This window comes from Trichechus manatus, unplaced genomic scaffold (genome assembly GCF_000243295.1).
Source record: "Trichechus manatus latirostris isolate Lorelei unplaced genomic scaffold, TriManLat1.0 scaffold00046, whole genome shotgun sequence".
NCBI lineage: Eukaryota > Metazoa > Chordata > Mammalia > Sirenia > Trichechidae > Trichechus > Trichechus manatus.
In genome coordinates this window covers 13210824-13238292 of record NW_004443982.1, presented here as the reverse complement: position 1 = coordinate 13238292, position 27469 = coordinate 13210824, and the positions used below count along the sequence as shown (strand labels likewise).

Genomic DNA, 27469 nt, shown 5'->3' with positions numbered 1-27469 from the left:
CCCCATGGAGTAAGAAAGCTGAGGGCCTTTGGGCCAAGGCTTACTAGTGGAGTGGGGTGCCTCTGGGCACTTACTGGCAGAGCTAAAAGAGTTTTGTAACACTTGCCTGAGCAGGGCAGAGGCTGAGGGGCTAAAAGAGCTTTGCAACACTTGCCCAAGCGAGGCAGAGGCCAAGGGGCCAGAGAAAGGCAGGTCTGCGAACATAGCTGGGAAGAGTCTGCCCCGATGGAAGAAATGTATCCTGAGCATTCCTCAACCTGAACTGTGACCTGTTACTTCCCTAATAAACCCCATGATTGTGAGTATTGTCTGTGAGTTCTGTGTGGCCATTGCAATGAATTATCGAACTCAGCAGAGAGTAGACAGTGCTGTGGGAGGGACAGTTGGTGTCAGAATTGGTAAAGATGGTGGAGAGAGGAAGCATGTCTGACCTCCTTATAGGAACCAGCCTTGCACTGTTGATCTTGATTCTCCTTCCCCCTGATGAAGTTAGAGGAGGTCAGACACCGCTTCCATGTCATTTTTGCAACATGTTTACCAAAGAGCTAAAGTCTGTGATGAGGAAGGATAAAAGAGTACTTGGCTTAGTTAATTGATACCCACTTGCCAGGCCCAGTAATGAAAGAACCTTAGAATCACTGAATTTTAGAATTAGAAAAGAATTTTAGCATTTAGAATTAGCATTCCCTCATTTTGAGGCTCACAGGAGCTAAGTGATTTGTCCAAGTTGTGTGGTTACTCAGGTGTCCTAATTCCTGTTCCTATCTCAGGTTGCCTATTAAGCTTACAGGACCACTGTGCACCATCTATTATGAATCAGAGAGAATGGGAACAATGTAAGAAGATCAGTGATGCCCCGATGGTCAAAGAATGGAAAAAGTAAACTTTTGGAAAATACTGACCACCAAATTGGATGTGGATTCTCTGGCAAATTCTTAAATGAACAATTCAACTGATTCTTTGGGAGCATTTAGAGAGTTCTAGCTTTCCAATCAATTAGCCCCTTATTTTTTCTCAGAGCTGAATTAAAAAATATTGGCAAATTAAATACTCTTGTCTACATGTCCCCCATTAGTAGAGTATATAAAACTAATGATGAATTGACAACCTTAACCAGCCATTTCTTTGCTTTTATATGTTTGACTTAATTTTAATGTCATCTATCTTTATATCATTTAAACTTTTAAAAAAAATACAAGGATATAGATATATATACACAAACATACATACATATGTATGTATATGTATATCAACACATCTCCTTGTGAGCCTGTTAAGACTGTTAGAAGCTGATGGAAATAACGGCAACTAAGAAGACTTGGCAATAACCACTGACATTTTGTGTTAAGAAACATTCTGCTAGTACTACAGTGAATTTCTTCAAATAGTACTACTTGAGAATTTAAAATTATAGCTGCAAAATTATGTTTAACTAGTCTGCTTTAAATATTTTTTCCCTTTGTAAAACAAAAAAGCTATTATAATACTAGTGCTCTGTAGTAGCACATAATTGAAATGATACATTATATTAGAAATAAAAATGTGGCATAATGTAGCTAATGTGAAGGGAAAGACTTCTCATCTAATGAACTATTTTAAATTAACCCATGTGGCCATTCATATTCATTACACATTATACAGTATTTCAAAAACGTTTACTTTTAATCTCTGATAAAGAAATGAACAAATTCAGAGTTTCTAAATAAATTTCCTAGTGAATCTTAACATGTTACAACATTCTACAGAAAAAAGTACATTTCATATTTGTTAGAATTTGTTGAAGTGGATATACATGACTGGATTTACTTGATTTTTATTGCTGCATGTTTCATTTTGGTGTTATTTCTAAAACCTTGGGAACTAATCTAATGTCATCGTCAGGGCTTTCAATTCCTCAGAAAAAGTTCCTTAATTTTTTTCATAGTAAGAAGTTATTTAAAATCAATTCTACTTTGTACATCACCATGCATTTTCTTTTAGCTTACGCTACATCTTGTGAGTCTTCTGGGAATTCAATTGCAATGACGGATCATTCTTCTTTGGTATTCATTTCAAGTTTTTAACAAAACAAGTGGATATTTTGACTTAAGATGAACACAATCTTCCATACAGACAAACATACCATGTAGGGAAGGCCAAGAGAATGTTCTTGGTCTCTTAGGAGTTAGGAAATAACCATGAAGATCAGAAGAAGAATAGTCACAGAAACTGACTAAACCAAGTTAGTATCCATGTCATCTGGCTCTTTCAAACCAACCACTGAATCATTTGCAACACAGCTCTCTGTTAAGAGTGCATCTTTGCACTTAGGTATGTATCAGAGGGCCACATTCAAAGGCTAGAAAGGAGCCAGGAGAGAAGGTATCTGCTCAAGACCAATCCAAACCATGGAGGTAAGAATCCTGGTAATTCAGCAAACTCTCAAGTTCTCATTTCTCAGGGGAGGACTTAATGTATTGAGTTCCATTAGTTCCAAAGGATACTAATACTTCAAAATAGCATTTTTCTTCCTATAAAGTGTAATTCTGCACAATATCTAGCAAATAACCAATATATTAACCATAAGGAGGGAAAGGTTTCTTAAAAAGTTTTCACAGCTAATGATGATCTCATATGGTGGAACTTCTGGATAGAGAACTCTGAAGACTGAATTGAAATGTTACATCTATTTAGGTCTTTGAGATGTTTAACCCGACCTCAGCAAAAGTTGTACTTTTTCCTACCTGCATTGTGCTTTGCCAAATATTTATCTTTGTACTGCTTCTTTTTCTTGCCAAACCAGGTACAGCTGGCCTGCTGCTCCTGCTTGGTCTTCTCCATGGCAATGCAAGCTACTCGCCTAACACACACACACACAATTAAAAAAAAAAAAGTAATGTATAGTTTTGTGTTGATAAAAGAAAAAAAATCATTCATTTGAAAGGTTTACATGAACCAGCATGAACATACTCATCACAAACTTTTCAAATCATTCTGATAAAAGTTGTTCTTTGGCTTTCATGACAATTTCCTAGACATGTTTTAAGAACATAAAAAAACCTGTTGCCGTTGAGTCGATTTCGACTCATAGTGACCCTATAGGACAGAGTAGAACCGCCCGATAGGGTTTCCAAGGAGCAGCTGGTGGATTCAAACTGCCGTCCTTTTGGTTAGCAGCTGTAGCTCTTAACCACCGCACCTCCAGAGTTCCTTTAAGAACACACGCTTATATTAAAACGACATTGTTTTCCCTGAGCACACACTAGCCCATGATGAGGATTAGAAGCCTAAACATATGGCTGTTAAGATACAGTGGAATGCGCATGGGATTTTGAGTCAAGACAAGCCTTGTTTGAATCCTAGTTTTATCACTCATTAGCTTTTATTGAATACTTAGTGTTAGCACTTTTCTAGGACCTTAACATGTATTAACTCACTTAATCTTTATAACAACACATGAAATCAGACCACCACACACAGCTAATAGGTGGGAGAGTGGGGACAGTCTGGCACCACAGCCCTTAGCCATTACATTATATTGGCAAGCTCCTTAACCTCTCCGAGCCTCTTGTATGGCTGTTGTAAACGATTAGAACAAAAAATGTAAATAATGTCCCTAGCACAGTCCCAGGCACACAGTAGATGCTTAATAAATGGTACTACTACTACATGGTGATTCTAGTCTAAGACAGAAAAAAAATGCTACGATTACATACATAGTTACAATCACAATCAAATAATTATAATTTTGTTCCACTTGATTATAGTATTCAGCATCTGTAACATATGTGCAGATGTTAAAAAGTTGCTCTCAGGTTTAGTCTAAGCAAATATTGCATTTTAGGATATCGCCACACAAAGTTTTGCTTACTAATGATTTTGCTTGTGGATCAATCAGAGAGTCCCTGAGTGACCCACATATAAGGAGAGCCCCAAATCACCACCAGAATGCTGAACAATGCTATTGTAAATGCCAAATTATTTTCCAAAGAGGTTGTACTGCTTTACACTCCTGCCAGCAGTATATAAGAGTTCCTAATGTGACTTTCTTGTCAGCACTTGGTATTATCAATTTTAGCCACCATGGTGAGTAAGTAATGAAATATCACTGTGCTTTTGGTTTGCATTTTACTGATTACTAATGAAATTGAGCACATTTTCTTATGATTATTGGCCATTAAGTTTTCTTTATTTGTTCAAGTCTTTTGACCATTTTCCTATTCAGTTGTCTGTCTTTTTCACATTGATCTGTAGGAATCCTTTATATAGTCTAGATACTACACCTTTGTTAGTAATATATGTTGCAGATATCTTCTACCATTGTCTTGCCTTTTTACTCTTTTTATGGAATATTTTGATGAATATAAGTTATTAATTTTAATTTAATCAAATTTATTAATCTTTTCCTTTATGGGAAGTATTTTAATATCTTGTTTAAGGAATCCCTCTTTGCCCCTGAAGAAGTCCTCCAATATTAACTTCTCAAGGGTTTAAGATTTTGTCTTTTACATTTGGTTTTTAATACACTGGAAATGATTTTTGCATATGGTGTGAAGTAGGGGTCCAATTTCTTTCTTTTTTTCCCCCACTGATGGATACCCAATTGTCCAGCATGATTTAGTGAAAACCATGTCCATTTCCCACTGCTATGTATTGCCATTTCTGTCATATACAAAGTATCAGTTTATCTATAGGAAAGTTTCTGGGTTCTCTTATTTTGTTCCATTGGTCTATTTGAGCATCTCTGTACCCATACTTTATTATCTTGATTACTATAGCTTTGTAAGTTTTCTTATCTGGTGGAACAAGGCTTCCTCCTTGTTCTTCTAGAAGAATATCTTGGCTATTCCTGATCCTGTGCGTTTTTATATAAAATTTAAAATTAGCTCATCAATTAAAAAAAAACTGTTGGGATTTTGGCTGGAATTACATTGAATCTATAAACTAATCTGGAAGGAACAGGCATCTTTATAATTTTGAGTCTTCCAGGCAATGAAGATAGTATCTCTCTCCATTTATTTAGGTCTTCTTTAATATGTCTCAATAAATTTTAAAACTTATCATGTAAATGTCTTAAACATGTTTGTTAGATTTGTTCCTAGGTTGTTGATTATTTTTTAAAAATGATATTGCAAATGGTGTTTTAAAAAAACATTTTAAATATTGAAAATTTCAAACACTTACAAGAGTGGAAAATAGTATAAACCCGTTGCTGTCGAGTCGATTCTGACTCATAGTGACCCTATAGTACAGAGTAGAACTGCCCCATAGGGTTTCCAAGGAGCAGCTGGCGGATTCCAACTGCCGACCTTTTGGTTAGCAGCCATAGCTCTTAACCACTGAGCCACCAGGCTCCGGAAAATAGTATAATGAACTCCAAATACCTACAACCCAGCTTCAACAATTACTAACTCATGGCTTTTTTTTTTATTTACACCCTCCCCACCCTGGATTATTTTAAAACAAATCCGAGATATCGTATTATTCCCTCCTTCAATATTGTTACGTTTCTTTCAAATCTATAGGTTCCCTTGCTTTCCCTCTCTCTCTTTTGTTTTCTTGCAATGTATTTCTTACGGAAATTGGCTGTCCTGTAGTTTCTGAGTCTGGACTTCTCTAATCGCACCCTGTGGTGTCTTTAGTATGTCCCTCTGCCCTTTGCATTTCTTGCAAATAGGTAGTTATATTCAGGCCTAATCAAATTCAGGTTCTTTTTTTTGCAAGAATATAGTATTATGGTGTTGCAAGTGGTGCTGTGTATGGTATCTTTTACAATTTTATTTTCTAACTGTTGCTGGTAAATAGAAATATAATTAATTTTTGTGTATTGATTTTGCATCTACAACCTTGCTGAAATTTCTTATTAATTCTATTTATCTAAAGATTCCTCTGAATTTCTACACACAAAATCATATCATCTGCAAAAGTTTTTTCCTTTCCAATAATGTTAGCTTGTAGGTTTGTTGTAGATTATGATTGGATGTCAAGTTTTATCAAATGCTTTTCATGAATCTATTGCTATGACCAGGAGTCTGTGGGTGGAGCAAATGGTTAAGTGCTCAAACTACTAGCCGAAAGGTTGGTGGTTCAAACCCACCCAGAGGCACCTTGGAAGACAGGCCTGGCGATCTGCTTAGGAAAGGTCACAGCCTTGAAAACCCTATGGAGCAGTTCTACTCTGCACACATGGGGTCGCCATGAGTTGGAATTGACTTGATGGCAACTAACAACAGCACTGATATGATCATGCACATTTTTTTCTTTAGTATCTTAATATGCTGGATCATGTTGCTCGATTTTCAAAAGTTGAACCAGCCATGCGTTCCCACTACAAACCCTAATGGGTCATAGTGTATTATCCTTTTTATATATTGCTGGATTCAGCTTGCTAATATTTTGTTGAGGATTTCTACATCTATGCTCATGAGGGCTACTGATCTGTAGTTTCCTTTTTTTGAACTGTTTATGTATTTAATTTCGGTATCAGGGTAATGCTCGCCATCATAAAATGAGTTCGGAAATGTTCTCTCCTATTCTATTTTCTGGAAGAGATTGTCTTCAATGTCTCTTACCCTCTCTTGTTCACTGAGGTTTTATTTTAATTTTATTTATTTATTTATTTTGGTTGGGGGGGGGGATATTTATTGGGAGATATTGTGAACTCTCAAGCAAAAGCATCAAAGCCAATCTCCATATATTACCTAAGTGGCATACAGAGGAGGCTGATAAAACATTTGCTTGGGGGATTCCTCTGGTACAAGCCAATATGTGCTATTAGCCATAACTATAGCTTCTATGACACATAAGATCTTTGGAAACAAGCAGAATTGAGGAATTTTTGACAGGTTAAAAGAGACAAAATCCCAACCTTGTAATGTTATAGTGTAAAGTGTATCTTATAATGTTTCTAAGCTTAATATATATAAATAAAAAGTTGCCAGTAAAAATTTGTGGTGGGGTCATATGTGGCGTGATGATAGAAAAATGAAACTGATTTTTACCAGCCACTCAGGAAATAAACGTCATTTCTTTTAGCTCAGTAAGTACACAGAAACTAGGCTAGGATTAAGGTCAACCTGGAAAGAAATCTCAAACACATGTTGAACATTTTATCAATGACTTGGATGATGATCTAGTAGGCAAGGGAGGGGATGACAGATTTGGGGACTCAAAGCATATCAAACGACTAGACTGATGTGCCTTGTCAATCAAGATGAAATTTAACAAGGATAAATAAGGTAAGGTATTTGGGTAAAAAAAAATTGATTTCTCATCTACAGTGTGCAAAATGTAACTTGGTAGCAATACATTTGAACAAAGTTTCTGGCTCTGGCTGATAGTATTATTTGAAATCTTTCTCATTAGTACTATATCCCCACTGATATTCTAGAGACCAGTTCAGTTTCCCAGTAGGGGAAAATGCTCTTTCCCCTCAGTCAGGAATGCCTTCCTGTACCTCCAAAGTCCAACTCAAGTCTCAAGGCACATATTGCCCAGTGAGCCTTTTCCTCATCATCCCAGTTAGAATCCCTTTCTCCCTCTATATTTTTTGCATATTTATTGAGTTCCGTTTTTTGTGATAAACTGAACATGTACTATTTCATCAGTTTCACTATATGTATACCTCCCATGAAACCATTACTACAAGCAAGTTAACAAACATTTCTAATATCCACAGAATTGGATATTGTGGTCGTTTGAAATCCCCCCATCCCTCCATCCCCTATCCCTAGGCAACCACTGTCACTATAGATTAGTTTTCATTTTCTGGAATTTTATATAAATGGAATCATACAGCTTGTTCTCTTTTTTTGCCTAGCTTCTTTCACTCATTATATATAATGATCTTGAGATTCATTCATATTGTTGCATGTATCAACAGTTCAATCCTTTTTATTGCTGAGTAGCAATAGATTCCATTGTATAGATAGACTATAACTTATCCATTAACCTATTGATGGACCTTTGCATAGTTTCTAGTTTTTGACCGTTACAAATAATGCTGCTTTGAACATTCATGTACAAGTTTTTGAGTGGATATATGTCTTTGTTTCTCTTGGCTAAATACCTAGGATTGGAATGTCTGAGTCGTATGATAGGTGTATGCGTAACTTTTTAACAAACTGTCAAAACTGTCTTCCAAACCAGTTGTACCATTATACGTTTTGACCAGAAGTGTATGAGAGTTCCAGTTAGTCCACATCCTTGCCAACATTGGGTATGGTCCACCTTTTTAATTTTAGCCCTTCTAATACAAAGGCGTATAAGGAACCCTGGTGGCATAGTGGTTAAGCACCTGGCTGCTAACTGAAAGGTTGGCAGTTTGAACCCACCAGCCACTCCATAGGAGAAAGCTGTGGCAGTCTGCTCCCATAAAGATTACAGCCTTAGAAACACTATGAGGAAGGTCTACTCTGTCCTATAGGGTCACTATGAGTCGGAATCAACTCGACAGCAACAGGTTTTTAATAGGTATGTAGCCACTGAGTTTTTAATTTTGTTACTACACTATTTTTCTTGTTTCTGGAAGTTTCTTTTGGTTCTTTTTCAAGTCTGCTGTGTTATTTTTTAGTCTCCTGTTCCCTGAAGATATTCTTCAAGCTTATTATCTAGTTTTTTAAACCTAGTAAACATAGTTGTTTAAAAACCTTTGTCTCCTAATTCCAATATCTAAAGTGGGTTTGGGTTTGTTTCTGCTATCATTTCTGTCGGGTCTCAATAATGCTACCTTGTTTCCTTATGTGTCTGGTTATTTTGACTCTTGCTAGTTACCATCCTTGAAAATGTTCACGTAGAGTTTAGGATGAAGTCTAGGATTAGGCCTAGGACAAAAGGGTCGTTCAGAGACTTTCTTTTTGCTTATACCAGATATCTAGTACTATTAGTACAGGGGAAACTTCAAATCAAGTGCATGGTTTGAGGTTCCCTGGCTGACCCAGGCTATGTGCATCTGGGTACAAATCCATTCAAGGTGGATCGGTGGCCACAATTTTTTAGAAGTTTGTTCTACTTTTATTCTTGTCTTTTACTCTGCTCAGTGACAAGATAACTTTCTCTACAGTTCCCTGGTGTTGAAGTGAGCAGGGGTATGTTTATCTGTTTGCTCTTACAAACAGATATATGGGGGCATAGCCTTTTGCAGTCCTAACAATATGGGGAGGGTCTCCTAAAAGATTCCCCAACTTGTACAGGCCTTGGGTCTTAGCCTTGGTCCTCTGGCACAGAAGTGTGCAGTAATAGCAAATGTCCTCAAGGCAAAATGGGCCAATTTGGTACTCCAATATTCTGTTTATTGCTCTGATTAAAGGCTTTCATATAAAAATCAGTCATCAAGTTCCTCAATACCTTTTAAGCTACTCCATGCTTTTAAGGTAATTTAAAAAAACATATTTTCTGCAGCACTTTTCTTTTTTTTTTCAGCAGGAGGATTGATCTAAATAACCTAGTCCACCATTCCAGGAAGTAGGAAGCAATTTTGCTCTTACCACTGCCATTTCTTAGGATTCTTCCGGAGGAAACAGTTCTCAGTATTGCTTAAACATGATTTATATTATACAGATGTTCTGATGAGGGAGAGGAGGCCTGGAATCTATATAATTATTTTCAATAAATGTTTATAATATGTGACAACATTCAAAAAGATATTTTGTTAAAATGACAACATCAGTTAACAACATAACGACAATACAATCAAAGTGACTTAGGAATCACTTTCCTCCTGTTTATGCCTTAACTGTTTCTTGAAAATCAGACTGAAAGACAATGCAAGATAGAAGGCTGCTACTTCCTCTGGGTGAGCTTGTTTCCTCCTGTGTAAAATGATGGTATCTGTGGTCTTCATCAGCTCCAACATTCTACATTTAAGGATATGTATGGGAAACATGGGATAGCTGAACGTTTAGTGAGAAAAACGGGTGCAATAGCAGTTATAAATGTCTATTGACTCAATTTCTTTGGTCTCCATGTCTTTGGTCCCCAAGTAGTTCTGGGGGCACTGGCACAATGCCCAATGGTTGTTATTTTTTTGTTCCATGAAACAATACTTAGAAACTAGACTGCAGTAGATTTCTGTTATATTGCCAAAGTACTGACAAAGGTAAAACCATCAACATTTTTCAAAACATAGTTCAACTAAGCAAATTGCAACAATAGCAGAAGTATATTTTACCAAAATATATAGTAATCTGTGACTCCTAATCTGTGCCCGTTCTCTCAGTGAAAAGCAGTGCCTAAAAACCCTGTCTGACTTTAACCTGCTTTCAAAACATCAACTTTCTAGAAGAAAATGCTTTTTAAAAGGACCGGCAAGGCAAAGAACAAAAATTCTGACTTCCCTCTTCTCTTAAAAGTGAAATAAATTTTATCTTCAAATAGTCTGAGTGACAATAAATCACTTCATTTGAGTTTTTTGCTGGTGGTGGGGTGGAATGGGGCAGTGAGGGCATGGGGAGAGGTAAGGAGAGGATACATTTTAACAGAATGCAATTCTAATATGGGATCAAATTGATAACAGTAACTAGAAAGATGAGATAGGAAGCTTAGGGGGCAGTGAATTTATGTTAATGGGGGAAGAACAATCCAGAAAAGGAGGGTGAGAATGGTTGCACAACTCAAAGAATGTAATCAATGTCAGTAAATGGTACATGTAGAAACTGCTGAATTGGTGTATGATTTGCTGTGTATATTCTCAACAACAACAACAACAAAATAAATAAAATTTAAAAAAGAATGTAGTTCTAAAACGTCTGAAACAGCAAGTAGGAGTGGAGGACTCTCTTCATAGCTCTGCTAAGCTTCTGTGATGTGACTTGGGGTTTAACTCAGCTTCTCTCTAGGCCTTCCTTTCCTTATATGTAACTGTGTGATGATCCTGTTACAGTACCTGACTCTAACCAAGGATCTCACTAGATGCTGAGGATTTAGAATTCTTAGATAACTAATTCAAATTTTGTTTGGCAAATAAGACAAGTAATGTATTAAAAAAGGTTTTGCACTATAAAAACAATAATATAAAGTTGAAAAATGGGTTTCATTTTGATTATAAAACAAAAGAAACAAACAACAAAAACATACCATTCCTGAAGTTCAGGAGAAGGAATGAGACCTGCAGTTCCATTTTTGGAGTTTTCCAGTTTACCCTGCCACCAATTGTGATCATCCTTACTAATAATCTGGATAATGTCACCAACTCTGAATCGAATACCAGCTTCTTTGCAGGGGATAAGGTCATCCTTGGCTGGATCATATTCAAATTGTGCTCTTACATAGATCTATAAAACAGGAGTTTGTAAGAAAGGATGCCAACGTGATATGAAAGAAAACAGTTAGCTCTAATCATCTAATAAACACACACCGACACTTACAATACAAACAGAACATTAGATGATGAAAGCAAAAATGATGCATGGAAATACAACACAAAAAAATTTCTACCACTAGAAACAAAATACTATCTTTGATGTGTAAAGGTTCAAAATCTTGCTGTTTTTATTTGAAGGGAATACTTGAGATACATGTTTAATAAAAAAAAAATACTTAATTTCTGCTTTTACTATAACACGATAGGTTTATAATTATAGAGAAATATGCTTACTATTTTTAAACCTGCATATATTTAGTTGATGTTATGGATAAGTTGTCATGACCATGTGGTAGCCTTTAAGCCATTAATACTAGCATTCAGGGTAGGTTTTAACCCTAAAGCAGCATATGTTATAAAAACAGCAAGAACTCTGGGTTGGTATCTTGCTGTAAAATGTCTACATGACAACTGGCAGTGTGTCTACACACTGCTGATAAATGTAATTCAAACAAAATTTTAACAATATTTTTAATAGTTTTATTAAAAGAACTTAGGCTTTATGTTTAGTATTTTCCTCTTTTGAGAGAAAAAAAATAAATTTGAATTCTAGCTTTGCCAATATAACACTTGAAATCACTACAGTTTCGAGATACACATAGTTTAAAGCTCTGAGTTTTATGATACGCGAATTGACTTAGTAAATATTATAGAAAGGAAGAGATTAGCTTTTAAGAGATTATTATATGGCAGCATTTTTATGAATAACTGGATTTCTAAATGCTTTAATAAAGTACTAGCTATCCAACCTTAAGTCAATTATAGTCTTGACTAACTATGGATGAATTCTATCAGGTGTTAATTGATGCAAATCTTACTCCAAATTTGATTATTTTTTAAAACTACATTTCAAGAAAACAAAAATCCCATAAGGATTTTATCTCTTGAAATTAAATTTGAATATTAATGTTTAAGTCACTGTAAAACCAACCTGAAGGCTTTGGAACCATTGCATGATTTTTCTGTTTAAATTTATTTTCAGAAATCCAGCCTATAAATTAGCCAGTATCTGCATTTAGACCTAAAATCCATACTTTAAAAGTGCTGGCAATTTGCAAGTCACTTGCTAGTGTTGGGCAGCACTTAACTTTTCAGGTTTGAACTAACGCAGGCACAGCAGGATGTAAAGCCAGGATATTCATGTACTTTTATTTTTCATGTAAATGCCTTTATAAATTTCATACATACGAGTATAAATTTAAGAAAAAGTTCTCAAATTTCAGAAAAGTATTGCTTAAAAATATTCATTGGCAGGTATTTGTTCATTATTCTTGAGAACTCTAAGAATTTTGGAACTTTTTAAATTTATTTCCACCCCAGAAGCAGGCCTACAAGATCCCCAAAGGCTGAATTCTTAACCATCAACACAAAATTATCAGGTTGAAATTACAATAACCATCACAGCTACAAAGATGTGAGGAAAAAACTCTATAGAAAATTAGTCATGTATAATGTGTTAAAATGAAATGGTACAAGCTCTCAATGCTTAAATGTTATGGTCCAAAATGCAGACATCATGGGATGGAAAGGGTTAATAAAGGATTGGCTATTAGCAGCTCAGTTTAGAGAAGTTTCTATAGAGGATATCTATTCACCTGTCGTCCTTTTGGTTGGGTAGTTGATGGCAAGTCCTGTAGAATAAAGCCAACCCAGGAGAAAAATTTTCATTTACTTTTCAAGAGTACAAGATAATTTGTGTGTTCTGTTACAATATGGTTTTAAAAAATGAGCTAGATTTAAGTCATAAAGAGATAATATACATTATTCGATTTCTCAGAAATGTTGAGTTATCAAAAACTCAAACCCAGGCCATTTAGCAGCAAGCTGAAGAAAGCAGGTAAGTTTAAGCAGAGAGAAAATGTGTTCTTAAGAAACAACTCAGCATCTTCAACACAAAAGCCACTGCAGGTGAAATAGCCCATTTTAAAAAACAAACAAACAAACAAAAACCCTCAAAACTAAAAAGAGCCCTTGCCCTTTTCAACGTAGTCACTGCAACCATTTAGATTTTGAAAAATTCAATGACTATATGGATTTTCATCATCTTAAAAGTATTATATGTTAACTGTCATAAATGAATTCCTTTGGTAGCCTATTTTGAAGTTCAGAATAAAGTCACAGAAAATTTTCTTCCATAATTTCTTTTACTGATATACTTAGAATATCATTTAATTTGAGATAATTTCTAAATTATTAAAAAAATTATCTGATTAAAAAACTGATATATTTTAAAAGGGCAAATTAATAGCCAGGAAAAAAGTGATACTACTGCATTATTGGAACTTGCAATAATTTTTACTGAATGATAAACAGCAGTATCAGAAACATGGAGAAGATTCTGTTACCCCAAAATATTGCAAACCTGCACCTATAAGTGCTTCCGTTTGTTTAAATAAATTCAAAACAATTTCTTATATACTGCAAAATGGATAGTTCTGAAAATATGTAAAATTTCAGGTCTAAATCAAATATAAAGTACTTTGTGTTAAAGATGTGATAACAGCGTGGCTTAAGTGCAGTTTGAAGCCAGTTCCTTTTGCTTTTCATATCCAGGCAAGGCTTATAATTCACAAAAATATGTGCACGTACCACAATAACAGAGGGCACACCAATTCATAAACTTAGATAGCGGAAACTAAAACATGTTGCTGATATCACTCAGAATAGAAAACTGCAAAGCCCAAGAAAACCCAAATGCCTGCTCTGCCAAATCCTTACATTTCTTTATCTTTATCAAATTAAAAAAAATTTTCAAAATTTAAACAAATGTCCATTTACATCCTTCGCAGAGGTTAGAGCAAAATAATAACACTAGTGGGGTGGAATAGAAATATTTTTAGAATGACCAAAGCAGTCTTGAACTACATTTCTTCAAATGGAACTAATGAAAAGGATTTTTTAATGAGAAGAAAATGTTGAAAAAGATTTTTCAGGAGTAAACTGCATTGTAGCTGTAGTAGCCTTGTATATCAGCAGAAGACAAAATTTCCACTGAACACGTAACTAGAACACTTATGGCAGGTGAGCACCAACAAAATTTTCACACTTTTGCCGTGTGGAGCTAGAGTTCTTACCGAAACAGAATTGTTAGTGCTGCTATGACCATTAGCTGGGGACTGTCTGGAAGTGGAGGGGGAATCTCTCTGAAATAAGACACAAGATTCATTAACACAGAACACCAGCACAGAAACACAGAGATATTTACATCAACAGTTAGAACCACACTCTGACAACCATTTCCTTTGAGGTTTTAGCTATAAAGGTGCCATACTGACTGACTTGCATGATTGCACAGAAGTATGAAAACTTTTTTGCAGTTTGAAGATTCATGTATTTCACGTGATGACTGAATCATGTATTAATCAGTTCTTTCCTGTTGCCAACATTCTATAACCTTTGCTTTCTTTAAATGAGACCCAGAAGAGTGACTTGATATTACAATCCTATCAAGTACCATAAAATGACAGATATTACTATAAAATGGTTGTACTGAAGATCCCAACTGTCTCATTTTTATTCAAATAAGTTTTGAAAAATATCTAATGATTTTTGGTGCTTTAGTGTCAAGAATTACTGAAGGACTCAATTAAAAGTGAAATGAACCAAAAAAAAAAAAAAAAAAATGTGGTCTTTCCTGAAAAGAAGTGGAATGGACAAAAGTTGTGTGATAGATATATTTACAATGACCAAAAAAAAAAAAAAAAAAAAAAGACGTCTCACGCTGTAATCACCTTCGACTATTTCTAAGATAAATATTACTAATAAGGGTAAAAGACAGATAAATGCCCGAGAAGAAATCTTTATTCTTTAAATCATTTTAGCAGATTGTTTAAAACAATAATTTTGGGCCTCTAAAAATATTACACTTCTGGCAAAGATCCCAGAAGCAACAGCCACTTCCCCTGTATCTGTTCTCCTTGATTGCACTCTCTATACTGCAAACACACTCAAAATTCTTTCCAGGTTCCATTCCTTACTGCACGATAAGCTTTAACAATAAGAACAAGGAGAGAGAGAATAAATAAATAAATAATATATATTTTTTTTAACGTTTGGTTTAATAGAGTCCTTTTAAGACTTTGAAATGTACATTTCTGCTCAAAAGACAGATTTTTTTTTTTTCCTAGAAGATTTAGAGAAAATTTCTGGAACCTGTTAGCCTTAAAGATAATCGTACTCCTTAGATCAGCATTCTCAAACTGTAGTAAACAGGTGGATCTCCAGGTGCCTGCCACCCTAGAGACTCAATTCAGTTGGGCAGGGTGAGTTCCAGGAGTCCACTCTTACCAAAGGCCTGAGGAATGCTGATGCTGATGGCCAGAAAGCTGGTCTTAGGGAAGTACTGCTCTAGCTGGTAAGAGTCCCAACCACAGGCCTGAATTATGTCAGAGCATAGGAGGACCAAAAAGGTTAGTGGTAGAGATTGGAGGAGAAGCATTGTCATTTTTTCCACTATTTAAAGATAAGGAAGGTAAAGAGAGGGTGGTGTGTTCCTCCTTGAGAGCACAGAATTTACATGCATAACACTGGTCCCACTCTAAAACTAGGTCCAAAACCAAAACCCACTGTGTCAAGTTGATTCTGACTCATAGAGACCCATAGGACAGAGTAGAACTGCCCCATGGGGTTTCCAAGGCTGTAATCTTTACGGAAGCAGACTGCCACATCTTTTCTCCCACAAACTAGGTCAACCACTTTAAAAACAAAAGAGAAACTTATGTTAATAATTAACAGTACCTTCTAGTTAGTTAGACAAAAAGACAAAAATCAATTGTATTTACTAAATTTCTTCAACAGATAAGAAATGGTATGAGGAACAGCTGTGATTTTGGAATATTAAAATTATTTGTGTAGAATATGCATATGACATTCTTTCATTCCTAGCAAGGTTTGTGCTCTAGGTGACAAATTTCAATACTCTGGATTCTGGAATAGAAGCAGTTCTGCATTTTCCTATGAAATATAGTATTAATGGAAGTTCCATCAGAAGCCACCAAGAGACGCTCAAGACTTGATATAACAGAAACCCCAATTGTGATAGCTCACTAAAAATATACTTGCAAAACTACAGATCCTTATACATATCTTCAATAGGTTTAGGAAAAAATATGAAGCCTCTGATTTTCCTTGTGAAATTTACAGTATTGCTAGAGACTAGAAGAAGCATTTAATTTCTCCCTCAAATTCTCTTAAGTACAAATGCAATTTTCTCAATGTGCTCCAATAAGTTACTTGTCAGTCTTAAAAATTAACTTTATGAAATGTGTACTTCATATTGATGCACACATACTTAGAAGATGCACATAAAAGATAAGCTTCAATAAATAATACTCAAGCTGAATGTGCAATAACAAAAAAATGATACCATTTATGCCAGTTTATAGTTCTAAATATAAAAAGAACAGACTTTTGAATCTCATTTAATAACCAACATAAAACTGAATATAGGCTGGAAAGGCTACAATTTCTTTAGGATAAGCCTATTGTAAGAAAGAAACTTTGGGGTTGGATTACTTTAGAAAACTTAACTCGTTTACGAAGCACATAACATTCCCAATTTAAACAATTTCACAAAGAGTTGCAAAAGCCTGTACTCCTCTAGTAAGTTACCAATTCCTTATGGACTTAACAGCATCTAGAGAGAATTGTCATAATTACTTGAACAACTGTATCTTAACAGAAACAGATCACTTTGCAGATTCTTGGAAAGAAGAACTATCTGTGATTTCTTAACAAGGGAAGTGAATGTACTTCCTGGAAATATTATTGCAATTATGGTCTTTATTTTCTTCCTCAGAGCCTCCATCTTTTCTTCATTAAGGCTTATGCCATTATTTGTGCTTCTCTATATTTTGCTTAGATTTCAGCCTGAGATTAAAGTGCTGAGGAGATCCACAGGGAAGCAGGGCTGAGTAGGTGGATGGGACCTACTCTGTTCCGTTATCTTTGTTGTAAAATTGGTGTGCAGTGATCTAACAGCACAGGCAGAAACAATTTCCCAGAAAGCAAAAACATTCAGCCATCAGCAGACAGTTAGTTAAGAACTCAGAGGAGATGGGGGTGGTTCATTAGAGTCATTACCTCACAGGATGAAGACTGAGTGCGGTAACTTGGCACAATCTTGAAGGTAATGCTCCCCCGCATTTCCCTCTGAAGAAAAAAAAAAAAGAGTTTTCTTATTAATAAGTGCTGCACACAAAAACATGTAAGAAACCACTCAAAATGTGTGGGGCAATTAGTGGAAGCCACCTGAGAGCACACAGCGCTAAAGGCAAGCTTTAGTTATTAAAGCAAGGAATGCTCACATTTATAGTAGAGGAGGTTCTTGGGAAACAATGCAAAGTCAAGGTGAGTGCCTTGTTCACATAGCAATGGTGTATCTCCAATAGTTACCTTTTTATAGACATGACTACAAAAAACTCTAAGTGATATGCATTTCAAGAGTGAATATAAACTGAGCTAGACAAAGAACAAGTAATTACATAAAAATTCTATTTAGTGTGCTACATTACGATGATGTACTACATAAAATTTGCTTTTTATTTAATAATTTTGGCTTTATTTCTTATTGTAGTGAGTCTGTGGTACTTATTTCACACTTAATAGACATTCATAACGTGGGAGGCTGGTACACTGTAGTGGGAAGAGGGACCAGAGGTCCAGAAACATATCCCTCTGCTTGCCAAGACAGTGAACATAGGCAAGGGCCTGTTATTCAGCTTGGAAAAAAAAACCCCAAATTGAAACACAGATTTGGATATCGATGGTCAAAAACGGCCTGGTCTGCTATGACTTTCCTCCCCTCTGTGCTGTAGAGAAATCCAATACAGCTGGTTATGACTCAGCTAAACAGGAAAGAGATTTCTGACATTGCTGAGGTCAGTGAGAAATTAGTTCACATGTATACAGAACTGGAAAGAATTTTTCTTAAACATCTGCTTGATAAGAAACAGGAGATGAAGGATGAAGGGAGAGTGTTAAAAGTTCAAACTGTTAAAGATGGGCAAAAAATTTGCAAACTCTATTGGATGCAAATATCTCCTAGATGTCAGTTGTTATGAATGTCGTATAGGTTCAAGTCCATACAAATGATGGTACTAGAAATACTCCAAGTACAAAAGAATACTTCTTTTATTTATGTGTTAAAAAAAAGGCTAACAAATTGAAAATTAGTCTTTAGAAAAATAAAAAGTACAGCTTTAATTTACTTACAAGCATTTTTTGCAGCTGTTCCACTGTTTGGTTAGCTACACTGATGCCATTGATTTCTCGAATTTCATCACCAACATGGAGTGTACCTGAGAAATGACACAAAATTATAAACATGAGATGATATATACTTTTATAATAATCAAATCCAAATGAAGCAATGTAAATAATTTTTTTAAATTAAGTTAAACATTGAAGCCTAATTATTTCAGAGACAGGTACATATATGGCTTCAGCAAAATTATTTAACTCGTGTAGTAAACTCACCTAAACAGATACATCTCCTTGTGGAAGGCAGAGTTTTGAAGGATGACTGTGGAAATCTGTTTATTTTTTGGAGACAGGCAGTGTGGACAGTGGTTTAAAAGTATGGCCTCTGAGTCCAGACTGTCTGGGTTTAAATCCCAGCTTCATCACTTACTAGCTTTAAGGCCTTGGGTAAGTTACTGAAACATTCTTATGCCTCGGTTTTCACATTTGTAAAATGGAAATGAAAAGAGTACCTACTTCATCGTGTTGTTCTGAGGATCAAGTGAGTTTAACACATGTAAAGGGCTTAGAACTGTTCTTGGCACATAGTAAGCACTATTTAAGTGTTTGCTGCTATTACTATTATCATTATTATCTACCAAACATGATACATATGTTGTTAATTTTCAAAGAATTGTGATTGGATAATATGTATGTAACACTGAAATTGTATTAAACATAGTTTAATCTTTTTATAATAATTTTTTAGCCTTCAAGTATTTTGTAATACTCCAATTGGAAAAAGCCACTGAGAACCAATGATTAAATATGAGTGTTATTTAAATTTTTTGCTTCCTTATCTATAAAATGTGCACATGTTAACACATTGACCTGACTTTGTTATGAAGCGCTCACAGTATTACCTCACTGGCATTGGTGTGAGGTGAGTAGAAAATAGAGTCCTCATTTTTAGACTGAGAAACTGAAGTCCTCAAGTACAAAGTATCTGAGCTTAATGCTTGAACCTGAGTCAGATCATATTAAGTTTCTAGATGTAACTACAGTTTACAGGAAATAAAGGGGCCAGAGAAAATGTTAAATGACCAGATGTCGATGTAACCAGCAAAGTCCAGAATATGGTAAACTCTGCAGGACAAATGATTTCTTTAACAAAAAATTACAAGGGGAAAAAAAAAAAAGAGGGCGAGGGTAGCTGTAAAAAAAGAGACTTAAGAGATATATCAACTAAGTGCAATGTAGGCACCTTATTTGAATAGTGATTCAAACAAACCAACTGTAAACAAGAATTATAAAGCAGTAAAAGAAATTTGAATACTGAGCGGATATTTGAAGATAGTATGGAAGTGCACACTAAAATATTAATAAATAAAATAAATGCCTTGGATTTGCTTCAAAATAATACAGTTGGGGGGGCAGTAGGGCAAATACAGATGAAACTACGCAGCCATGTACCTGGGTGGTATAAACGGTTAAGCGCTCAACTACTAGCCAAAAAGTTGATGGTTTGAACCTACCCAGAGGTGCCTTGGAAGACAGGCCTGGCAACTTGCTTCCAAAAAGTCACAGCCTTAAAAACCCTATGAAGCAGTTCTACTCTGCACACAGGGGTCATGAAAGGTCACAGCCTTGAAAACCCTATGGATCAGTTCTACTCTGCACGAATGGGGTCACCGTGAGTTGAAACTGACTTGGCGGCAACTAACAACAAGAAGAAGAAGTGTGGCCACGAGTTAACGATAATTCTAATTATGGGTTATGGGTACGTGGGTGATTGCTGCACTATTCCCTCTACTTTTCTGCATGTTTGAAAATTAACAGTAAAAAAATAAAACAGAGATGTGGGAACTTTTGCTTCCAATATGGCTGATTAGGCACTCAAAGACTTTCTCACTACGGTACAACCATGTCTTGTCTACTTGATACCTGTTGAAATGTTACTGGTCTCAAAAAAGAAGTACAAATCTGAGGACACCTGCCACTTATATATATATAAAGTTAAATGTCTCCCAGAAGAGATGTCTTCTTTACATCCTGGGACCCAAAGTGATACTTTCCTTTATCTCCCATGATTTCTAATAAATCAGCATCCAAAAGTGGTCCAGAGAAGCTCCAGCAACAGAACTCTTAATATACCCTCCCTCCATTATCTATAGGGTGGAGCAGGCACGCATGAATGAGAACACAGGGAGGCCAACAGTGATTAAAACCAAAGATGACTTAAACAGATCTTTTATATGGACATTAATTAAACAAATCTTTTATATGGATCATTAAAAAAAACCAAAACAACAAAAAAACTCCAACGCTTTCTTCACTAGGCTACAGGAAAAAAAAATTAAGGAAGGAAAGAGTTACATATGAAACTTACCTTGCCTGTGAATCATGCCCCCATGCATAATTCTTGCAACAATACAATGATTTAGTTCATTCATTTTTAGAGTGATTCCCTGTAAAAAGTTACGTAAAAGTAGAATTACTATAACACTTATCCTTTTTATATTTATGATTCTGCTTTAGATAATTTTAATTACAAAAGATAAGAAGCCATTAAAGAAAATAATGGAAAATGGAGGAGAAAACTATTCACTGCTTCACCGTGCCAGGACAAAAATACTATTTTTGGTATTTGGTTGCTATAATAATAGTCTACATACATTTTTCTGTCTCTACAGTTCAGGGAGTCTGCCTGGCTCTGCCTCAGTACCCTGTTCCTGTGCTGTGGCCTGGAAACCTCCTCAGGACAGCAAGGTGGGACAATCATAGGACACTGCGCTTACGTCCTGTCTCTCAGGGATCACTGTCCTTTGTTGCCTGATGTCCAATGTCTTAAAAACTGTTGTTTCAGGTAATTTTGTCTGTTTTTAAATTTTTTTTTGGCTGTTTCAGGTGAGAGGGTAAATCTGGTCCCTTTACTCCGTCTTGACCAGAAGCAGAAGTTTCACCATCATTTTTAATGCCAGAATATTATTCTATGAAGTAGGCTGTTTTTTGTTTTCCAATTATTCACTATGACTAACAAAAGCCTTCATAAACATATCTGTGCACTACACCTGGTTGACCACACAAATCGCACAGGGAGCTTTTAAATAATGCTGACTTTTACATCCACTTGTTGGATTTAGATTCAGTAGTCTGGAATAGAGCCCAGAAATCTGTATTTTTAATAAGCTCCCTTGGTGAAAACTGGTCTTGAATTTGAGATGGCTAAGGGTAAGGACTCTGTCTTGTCTTATTCATTGGATAATAACACTCTATCAGAAAGCTTCATGAAAATATCTGAGGCTTTATAATCTAGGCTTTTTCTTAACTTGTATAATTCCACAAAATATGATTTTGCATGGTTCCTATTTGGCAGTTCTCAGAAGTGGTAGGCAAGCAATGTGAAAAACTGCTTTATCAAACTTTTCTAGTCTCAACATTCAATTGTAATGTTCAAGTTTCATTTCCAACTTGCACATTCAATCAGCATGTGTGGTTACCAAGAGGAGTGTTCCTAGAAAAATGCTGTAAATTAATGTGTAAGTCAAATTTAATTTCATAAGGGAAATGATAATATGATGGAAGACTCACCCTTGAAATTCACACATTTATGTATTCATTCAACCAATATTATTGTTAACCTATTATGTGCCAGGCACTCTGCTAGGCACAGCAGTGTACAAGACAGACAAGGTCCCTTATGGCTAGAGAAGTTCACTTTAAATCAACTGCAGTTAACATTTATTATTTTGTCTGCCCCAAATCTATCCCTTCTCCTGGGAATACAACCCCATGTTTTTGGAAAACATTTTTCTGTAGAGAGGAACTGACTCATGTTTTCTCTGTTCCTAAGTCCACAAATTCCAAAGAAGGGATTAGCCCAGCTTGGGTTATGTGTCTGAACCTACCAGTTTGGGGAAGGGTCGGAGGGGGGACACTCCTGGTCTTTTCTTGTTTACAGAAGCCTTTCCCCTATTGCCTAAGCTAGTTCAAGTTGCGTCTTTGTCACTTGCAACTATGGGAGTCCCAATCAATACAGAAATAATTATGGGTGCAATGTTACAAACAGGAAAACACAGGGTGTGATAGGAGTGTGTTACCCTTGGGGAGTGGACCTAGCACAGTCGGACACATTGAATCTGAAAAAAAAAAACCAAACCTATTGCCATCGAGTGGATTCCAACTCATAGTGACCCTACAGGACCGAGTAGAACTGCCCTATAGGGTTTCCAAAAAATGGCTGGTGGATTTGAACTGCTGACCTTTTTTGGTTAGCAGCTGAGCTCTTAACCATTACGCCACCAGGGCTCCAATTTGCACATAGTAGGCACTTAACAAACATTTGCTAAATGAGTGAATGAATACATACAATGAATAAATGGAATACTAAACTTTCAGAGCTGGGTGGGATCTTAGGGATCACTTACTCAAATACTCCTTTAGAGATGAGCAAACTGAGGCCCAATTATATGAAGTGATTTCCCCAAGGCACCCAAAAGCTGCTGCTGCCCATGCTCTTAAAACCAAAGAGTTGCTTGGAGAGCACCAGAAGGCAGACTGGAGGTGACTGGCCATGGCTCCTGTCTGCTGCAAGTTCTAGGGTAATATGGTATAACTGGCAAAGAATAGTAAATGAGAATTACAACCTGAAATGTCTAGAATTGAGTGCCCTCTGGAAATCGTGGTTATTCTATGCTCTGTAACTCTTCCTTTAATTTGGAAGGCAACTGGGCAACTTTCGTAAGTAGGTAATTTGTCTTTGTATACCCCAATATCCCTATTCTATACTTTGGGGAAAAAATATAAATGTGTAAGTTTGAATGGTTTTTTTTCTAAATATATGATTCTCCCCCCAAACTTGGAAGTTTGTCTCAATGGCAGCATCACTGTCCATCCAGTTGTGTAAACCTAAAGTTTAAGGGTCATCCTTGATACGTTGTCAATCTAATATCAAGGCCTATTGATTTTACTCTTTTGTTTTTCCTTAAATCTGTTCACTTCTTTCCATGTTGGCGTTCAACCCTCTAGTTCAGTTTCATCATCTTCCCTGTGCTACTATAGTAATAGCCTCTTAACTGGTTTCCCTATATCCACTCTTGTCCCCTGTAATCCATTCTCCAGAGTGATATTTCTAACATGAAAATCTGGTCTTATCTCCTTGCTTAAAACACTTCAGTAGCCTCCCACTGTTTTTAAGATAAAGAACAGAATCCTTAACATGTCTTTCAACACTCGTATGGTCTGGTTCCCGGACTTTGCCTTGCTCTCTGCAGTCTAACCATGGTGCCTTCTTTCCATTTTGGAACTATGCTAAGCGCATTCTCACGAGACAATTGTGATCCAGTGGTAGAATTCTTGCCTTCCACGTGGGATACCTGGGTTCGATTCCCAGCCAATGAACCTCATGTGCAGCCACCACTTGTCTGTCAGTGGAGGGGTGAGTGTTACTATGATACTGAACAGGTTTTAGCAGAGCTTCCAGATTAAGAAAGACTAGGAAGAAAGGCCTGATGATCTACTTCTGAAAGTCAGTCAATGAAAACCCTATGGAATGCGACAGATCATGGGAATGGTGCAAGACTGGGCAGCGTTTTATTCCATTGTGCATGGGTTGCCATGAGTCCAGGCCTACTCTATGGCAGCTAACAACAGTAAGAAGAGCCTTCTCACTACCAGGTTTCTGCACATGCTGTTTGATTTGCCTACATGGTCTTGCCCAGTTAACATCAAGTAGTCTTTCCTTGATCTCCCCAATCTATGATAATTCTATGAGAAGAAGGCAGGGTTTAGCATTGATTCCATTCTAATGCTAGTCCTAAGCACTGAGAAAAATTTATTCATATTAAATAGACAGTTGTGAATGGAAGGAATTTTATTTTAGCAATGTTACTCAATTCTTTGAATGTCTTCTGAATTAGTTTTCCTCTAATTTGTTGAAGGCAAAAGATCTGGAAACCACCAGACTTGTAAAAGGACTTTTTTTTTCCAATGTCATGAGACATTCCCTTTCTCAACACCAATACTAATATTTCAAATTGTCCTTTTCTTTACTGCCCCAGAGGTTTTGACACACTGGGGTAATGTACCAAGTATGCTTTCCTTTTGTAAAGTCGAAGGGCGATTGTGAAAGGAGAGGTGGGAAGCAGAAGCAGTATGCCTAAGCCATGGTGTCAGGAAGAGCAATTCTAGGAAGCAGTACTTGAGAAGGAAATTTCAGATCTGGAAACTGATTTTTTTAAAACTACCCATGTCCTCCTTCCCTCCCCAACTCCTAGTAGTACAGATTGAAGTTAGCTGATCTAACTTATGCTGGGATTTTATGAGAGAACTTTCCTTGCCTACTTACCATTGGTTCATCTGTGTTCTTTTGGAACTGTACCAGTCGAACTCTGGTCACATTCTCCATATCCATGTCTCCGTTAGCGCTTTCTGGAGAATCACCGTTCAAATAGGGAGAGGTGGGGGGAGGTGTGACCCTCAATGCTTCATCACTATAAACTTCATGTGCCACTACGTCGTGAGTCTGAAGTAAGGCCTGTTAATTTACAAAGGAAGTAAAATATTAAAACATTACTATTTCAGCAGAAATCTATGATATAAACACATATAGAATTATTCTTTGCCGCTCAAAAGTATCTCATCCAAAGAAAACTCAAAGCACATCATACCTAGATACAACCATACTCAAATTTCTTTGTGACAAATAATAATGATGTTAGACGGATTTTTAAAAAATGAATGAATGAGTGAACAAATGAATGGATGTGTTTGCTGATTTCTTGGGGCAGGGGTATTGTCTGATGCTAAGAAAAAGTGCCTAACTAAATTGTTCAAATAAAGGCTAACTTATAATGCAATTTCCAATAATTTAGCAGAAAGAATTATCTATAAACAGAGCTGGCAGATTTGTGCTGGGGCTTAAAATTGTATAGTAACAATAAGAAACAAGGCAATAATTGGTATATCGAGCAAATATCTTTTTATACTTGGCATTAACAATAATATTTTTATATAACCCCAAGGTTGAATAATTTGTAACATGTAACTTATAAAAGAAATAAAAATACATAATTGTACCTGAAAAAAATGTAATTTTCCAAAATACCACATATGATATGGAACTCTTAAACTCATTTAATGTTTTGTTAATTTCTATTTTTTGGAGCTCTTGCCTGAATGAAAAATAAGTTGACAATTATTACCTTGATTTTTTTTTTTTTGCAAAGTCCTTTAATTATGAAAAAGTGATTTCTTTGTACTGATATCTGCATGTCATCTTGGCGACCTTGGATAATAAATGTCTCTTGTTTCCCTAAAAAAGGCTATCCTTCCGCTTACTGCACTTTTCATGCTGTCATAAAAAACAGCTTTTAATACAGCATGAACATTTCTATTGCAAAGAGAACTTATAGCTGAGTATTAGTATGTTTAGAACTTTAAACAAATTATATTTTCTTTCATGGTTACTATAAAATTTTGTTCTATTTTAATTTGTGGTCTGTGTGGTAATGAAATATCTGGAGATAATGAAATGAAATGAAAATTGCTTTAAAACTATAACCCTTAGCATCTTAATTAAAGACTTATAAAAAGTCATGGCTTGGCTATTTTAATTTGAAAGGCATGCATATGAGACAAATATAAGGTGACTGTGGTAAAATCATAAAGAAGGTGACACTGATTTGTCATCAATAGAGCATATGGTTTGGACAATACATACATTTGGGTTTCTAATGGAAATGGGGGATATTTCCGAGATCTCAGAAGCCTGGTTAAATGGGGTTTCGGTGAGGGGAGCAGAGGGGCACTCACTAAGCAGAGAACGGCTTAAACAGGGTTCCATAATGGCCCTTGAGGCCTTGGCTTCCTCACCAGAGCCCTGACTGCACCCTGCACTGACACCCAGAGCCCAAGGGTATAGGTTTGCTATGTGGGAAAATTATGCTTTTTCTGGTTTAATTTTGTCTACTTCAGAAACTAAGATTTAGGGCAGAAAGCAAAAATCAGTAATACACTAACTGAAAAAGATCATCTGCTAGGATTAGGTTCATCATAACAACTAAGAATTTTAAAACACATACTTCGTATGGCTGGAGGATATATAGCTAGGTAAATAGACAATCAAGCTTTCAGCAGGATAATGCCAGTCTTTGAAGGTTACACAGGTTGAAGGAAGTGTTTATGCTGCTTTTTTGCAAATGATTTCTATTCATCCTTTTACCCACAATCACAAAATAATATCAAAATTGAACTTAAAAAAAAAAAAGCTCAAACTATGTCACCAAATAAGGCCATACTTGATATTAACCATAATTTGCCACTGTCAAAGGTAAAAGACTGTTACCACAAAATAGAACTTAACCTAAAGCTCTAATTCATATGGAAACAGAAACAATTTTTTCAAAGGTATAAAAAGAGGCCACTTATAGACTATTAAAAAGAGCAATTTAAAAATAATATAAAATTAATGTAAAATAAACAATAGGGAAATCACATCATGAAGTGTGATTTAGCACCTGTTACTAAGCTGAAACAGCTATTTTTAATTTCTTAAGAAGAATCATGTAACAGGAAAGACACACTTTCATTTTTATACTGTAGTAAGGATATGTATGAGACAACTAACAACTTCATGCCAGAATAAAAAAAATCTCACCACTTTACAATGAATAGAAAAAATACGAATTTCAGGTTTGAAAACTAGATCCTCTAACTTCCTAATTACAAATTATTAAATTTAGCACTTGATAATAAAACTTCAATGACAACCTAAAGTGATTTTTAACCATTGTTTTTTTTGGAAAAGCAGGGTGTAAAATTTGTGTAAAAAATTTTCTGTTCTAGGTCGTTTCTTTTTTTTTATTTTTTTATATTTTATTGTACTTCAGGTGAAGGCTTACAGAACAAATAGTTTCTCATGAAACAGTAGTACACATGTTGTTTTATGACATT

At 35.8% G+C, this 27469-nt stretch overlaps 1 protein-coding gene across 4 annotated transcripts in view; it reads right to left on the bottom strand.

Annotated features, from left to right (window-relative positions):
• CASK (calcium/calmodulin dependent serine protein kinase) overlaps positions 1-27469 on the bottom strand; it is a 419299-nt gene that overhangs the window by 21531 nt on the left and 370299 nt on the right. For 2 of the 4 annotated variants that reach the window (XM_012555680.2, XM_023731908.1), the window contains exons 14-21: positions 24864-25052; positions 20907-20985; positions 18551-18636; positions 17420-17488; positions 14413-14481; positions 12934-12969; positions 11053-11249; positions 2724-2839 (exon numbers count right to left, since the gene is read on the bottom strand). In XM_012555680.2, coding sequence (XP_012411134.2) covers positions 2724-2839; positions 11053-11249; positions 12934-12969; positions 14413-14481; positions 17420-17488; positions 18551-18636; positions 20907-20985; positions 24864-25052 — 841 coding nt within the window. The remainder of the gene's footprint in view (positions 1-2723; positions 2840-11052; positions 11250-12933; positions 12970-14412; positions 14482-17419; positions 17489-18550; positions 18637-20906; positions 20986-24863; positions 25053-27469) is intronic. The other 2 variants (XM_004376921.1, XM_012555681.2) reach the window with 2 other exon arrangements.